Source organism: Phalangium opilio, unplaced genomic scaffold (genome assembly GCF_054372755.1).
Source record: "Phalangium opilio isolate 3A_F unplaced genomic scaffold, DU_Popi_V2 ptg000073l_1, whole genome shotgun sequence".
Lineage (NCBI taxonomy): Eukaryota > Metazoa > Arthropoda > Arachnida > Opiliones > Phalangiidae > Phalangium > Phalangium opilio.
In genome coordinates, this window is record NW_028324183.1 from 647,693 (window position 1) to 652,042 (window position 4,350).

At 36.2% G+C, this 4,350-nt stretch overlaps 1 protein-coding gene across 1 annotated transcript; it reads right to left on the reverse strand.

Annotated features, from left to right (window-relative positions):
- Positions 1 to 2,642: 2,642 nt before the first annotated feature.
- Positions 2,643 to 3,862, reverse strand: LOC149659234 (uncharacterized). Its single transcript, XM_089843970.1, has 5 exons — positions 3,558 to 3,862; positions 3,331 to 3,502; positions 3,172 to 3,268; positions 2,883 to 3,103; positions 2,643 to 2,814 (listed from the first exon to the last, which is right to left on the reverse strand). The coding sequence occupies exons 1-5, from the start codon at positions 3,757 to 3,759 to the stop codon at positions 2,643 to 2,645; spliced, it is 864 nt and encodes a 287-aa protein (XP_089700096.1). The 5' UTR covers positions 3,760 to 3,862.
- Between the last annotated feature and the right edge of the window lie 488 nt (positions 3,863 to 4,350).

Consider the following 4,350-nt stretch of genomic DNA (forward strand, 5'->3'; position numbering starts at 1 on the left):
TTTGGGTCGAATTTTTGGCCTATTTCTATAGCGACTGCTTTTAATATTTCAATAATTTGTTCATTTTTTGTTGGCTCAATCCCTGCTATTTCAACGCTTAGTGTTAGATTCTGTTGACTTAATTCATTAATTTTACTATCTTGATCGAGTAATTTCGCTTCTATTTGTTTATTTTTCAGTTTTAAATCCTCATTATCCTTCTTAATTGCATTTATATCACCACAAATCGAATTTAAGTTTGCATTAAAATCGTCGATTTTGTCAGAACAGAATTGGATTGATTTCTCAATATCGCTTATTTTGTCTAATTTCACTTCCATTGCAGAAATTTTGCTTACTTCACTTTGTATATCATCTAATGTTTTCATTTTGGATAAAATGTGGCTTACATTTTGCATTAGGATCCTAAGGTTGCCTTGCGCTTCGTCTTCTAGGCTGATGTTACTGTCCTTTCCCTTGATTTGTCCTTTACAGTCCTCACATTTCCATGTTGATTTTCGTGATGCTAATTTACGGAGATTTTCTTCGGTTTTAACACTCGTACAAGTAATATGGAGATATTCATTGCACGACGTGCATTCAATAATCTCTTTAGCGTAAAGGTGCGTTTTCAAAGGAGCGTGTTGAGGGTATTTTTTTGCGAGGAACGGACCGCGCGATTTTTTTTTTCTCGCCAAGAAATTTTCTTTTTCTCGCTATCGCTTGCGATAGCGATACTTTTTTTCAACCGTTTTCATGCGCGCGATAAACGTGCATAGCGAGATCGTTAAGCCTAATTTTTCAATAATTGGTCATTTTTAAAAATGGCGGTTACAAAGAGTCGGCGTCGTTGTTTAATAATCCGTAAGAAAATGCTAATGATGCAGTTATATTATATGCATAATTTTGGAACTGGAAAAAAAGTATACCGCACCAAACGCTGGTGGGTCCATCCTATATGGCGTGCCCGAGATTCTGAAGGGGATTATGGAACACTGGTAAGTGATTTTTGTTAAACGCAGTTGCAGTAATCTTCAAAGAACGCTAAGAAACAGAAATTTGGTTGTCCAATGTACCAAAAATTGGGAAACTTGCAAGTCAAGTCTTACGCCCTAAATTGATTGGATTAATATTTATTTAGATGCATAAAATGAGAAAGTATGATCATGACAAGTTTTCAAATTTCACTCGTATGAGTCCTGAAAACTTTGACAAGTTGCTTGAGTTTGTGAAAGATAAATTAAAAAAATACCCTGTTTCTCGAGAACCCTTAGAACCTGGGTTACGTCTCGCCTTGACATTAAGGTAATATTTCAAATATCTTAAATATATCACATGGAAGAAGGAAAGATTTTATGTACTACAGGTTTTTGGCAACTGGGAATAGTTTGGCTTCGATTTCTTACCAATTTCGAGTTGGAAAGACTACTGCCCATAAGATTATTCGCGAAACATGTGCAGCGCTATGGGAAGTTTTGCAGCCAATTTATCTGAAGGTATGTTAATTTCTTAAACTAAAAACATTTCTCATCTGTATTTTATTTTCAGAAACCTTTACGATCTGACTTTGAGGAAGTTGAAAAAGGTTTCCGCAACAAATGGAATTACCCCAACTGTGCAGGAGCAGTTGACGGGAAACACGTAATGATTCAACAGCCCTCAAAGTCTGGAACTTTATATCACAATTACAAGGTGGTTATTTCAAATGATGCAACAAAATGTAATTAAAATATAATCGTATTTATTTCAGGGCTTCAACTCCATAGTGTTGATGGCAACTGTTGACGCCCATTATCGTTTCATCGTTGTCGATGTTGGAGGTTTTGGTTCTCATTCTGATGGAGGACTGTTTAAAGGTTCCGCCTTTGGTCAGGCAGTTCAAAATGGAACAGTAGAATTTCCTGAACCTAGGAGGCTTCCAAAAACCAACATAACCACGCCTCACGTTCTCTTGGGAGACGAAGCTTTCCAGCTTCTTCCAAATTTTATGAGACCCTTTTCATCGGATGATCTTGAGAACTCTCACCGCATTTTCAATTATCGTTTAAGCAGAGCAAGGTTACATTTCATTATTTATCTGAATTCGCTGTTTCATTTAAAAAACCACTTCCAGTGACAAAACCTTGGTGTTTCCGTATAGTGAAGTGGAAATTTGCTTGCCCCTTTTTCACCATTAATTTTTTTTTCACAGAAGATGCAGTGAAAATGCATTTGGAATGCTTGCCACTAGGTGGAGAGTTTTCAGAAAGCCCATCATGTTTAAGCCACAAAATGCAGACAAAATAGTAAAGGCGTGTGTCGTGCTGCACAATTATTTAATTGAAGTAGAAAAAGATCTAGAAGATGAAGACAAGTGTTATTGCCCAGTAGACTTTGCCGATTCTATTAATAAGGATGGATCCCTCAAGGAAGGACTATGGGCGAAAAATTTAGAAGAAAACCCAGCATTTGGTTTTCGTAAGTTGGAACCAACTGCATCCAAAAATTTCAAGTACGAAGCCAACAATGTTCGAAAAACATTTGCCAATTATTTTTCTTCTCCTGCGGGGCAAGTTACTTGGCAATGGGAAATGAAAGGAGTGAAAAAACCCGACGAACTTTAATACAATTAAAATGACTATAATTTAATAACTCAAAATATGTTTACATAACAATAATTTGCATTAAAAATAACTATGGGTGTCCACACTGATGGGGTTACCTTTGGCAAACGAATTGATTAGTTTCATAACTTCTATTTGGCAATCATTTACGAAGTTTGGTGAAACCTTCCTCATCATCGTGGCAACTAAATCACCAAAAATTGCACTATCATCTTGCGATGTTTGCAGTTCCCTGTATTTGACGATCAGTAATTATAATTTAGAAAGAAGTAAACACACGCACAGTTTCCGAAGTCGTACCTATTTAATTCTGCCATTTGATTCAAGAATATTTCATGTGTAGTACTTCGTTTTTTTAGAGATTGGGGTGCTTTTCTCTCGTCCACCTCAGAGCTGTCCCTTTTACGTTTTTTATCGTTTCGTCTAATTTCTTCACTCTCATTTGATGGACCTTGGTCTTTATCATCGGCAAAACCTTCAAAATCTTTCACCGTAAATTCTTTTCCGCCTGCCTCTATCACCTTATTCACACGAATGAAGTTAGTTTCATTTGTGTAACTGAATGTTTTACTAAAGTTGCGCAAAATACCATTTCATCCACGTCATTTTCTTTATCGTCACATTTTGGGGATGTAGAAACATCATTCTCCCCTTGTTTTTGATTTTCGTCGAAGTTTGAAGAAGTTCTACGTCATTTAAATATATATTTTCATAATTGAAGTTGCGACAATGAGAAATATTTACATACTCTCTTCGCGCAAGCACATCTTTCAAAAAAAGAAGCGGCTTAAAGTAAGCCCACTTTATTCTATCCGCTTGGGTCTCATCAAATTCTTGACCACTTTTTGTTGTGGTTACTGCGTAAAATGTATTACGAAAATGATCCACCAGGTTCTTCCACATTTTTTTACATTCGCTTTCTAAATAATGAACATTTTAGCTGAAGAAAAGCACCTATATCTCAACAAGGCTTACTATTCATCTGCATTTTCGTCGCTACTTCCATCCATTTATTCTCTTTCAAATCAGTGTGGCGATAAGCCACAAGTTTCCTGTTCCATATAACATCTCTTTCTCTAACTAAATCTATTAATTTTTCTTTTTTTTCATCTAATACTCTTTTGTTCTCAGCTCGAATTAGTTTTAAATTTTCGTTTATTAAGGATTTTTTACCCATTTTTATATTCAGTTCTAAAACTGGTAATAATTAGGCTTAAAACGTAGCCTTTCAAGTCTCGCGCTGCACTTAAAACACGCGCCAAAGTTTTCGACGCTCCTATTGGCTACGAAAAATATGACATCACAAACATTAAGCGAGAAAGAAAAACGCTTAGCGAGAATATCTAATAGAATCTGATCGGAGCGGGTAGCGATTTTTTTCCTCGCTCGCGGCTTTTACTCGCACCCGCAAAAAATATCGCTTAAATGAAAACGGTTGCTCGCGGAGCGGGTGCGAGAATTTTTAATTTTTTCTCGCACCCGCTCGATTTTTACCCTCAACACGCTCCTTTGAAAACGCACCTTTACTGTTATCTAGTTCTACATTACATTTTTTACACTTCATTTTTTTAGTACACTTTAATACCGATTATCGGAGATCAAAAACATGCGACCGTTCACCTCAACAATCACCTAACCAAAAGATGAGTAATTTTTGTTAGTGGGGGCGCAATATGAATTAGTAATGTCCTTTCTTTAACTTCTTTTGCGCCATTTCCTCTTTCAAATTTTTCATAAAGCTCGCTAACCCCAAACACTAAACGAAAAG

Excerpts from the sequence above, each read along its gene's own strand:
- LOC149659234 (XM_089843970.1), bottom strand. The coding sequence starts at position 3,759 with ATGGGTAAAAAATCCTTAATAAACGAAAATTTAAAACTAATTCGAGCT. Across the intron at positions 3,503-3,557 it reads GACGAAAATGCAGATGAATA|AAAGCGAATGTAAAAAAATG; the intron begins GTAAGCCTTGTT and ends TTCATTATTTAG. Across the intron at positions 3,104-3,171 it reads AAAATGACGTGGATGAAATG|GTGATAGAGGCAGGCGGAAA; the intron begins GTATTTTGCGCA and ends CGTGTGAATAAG.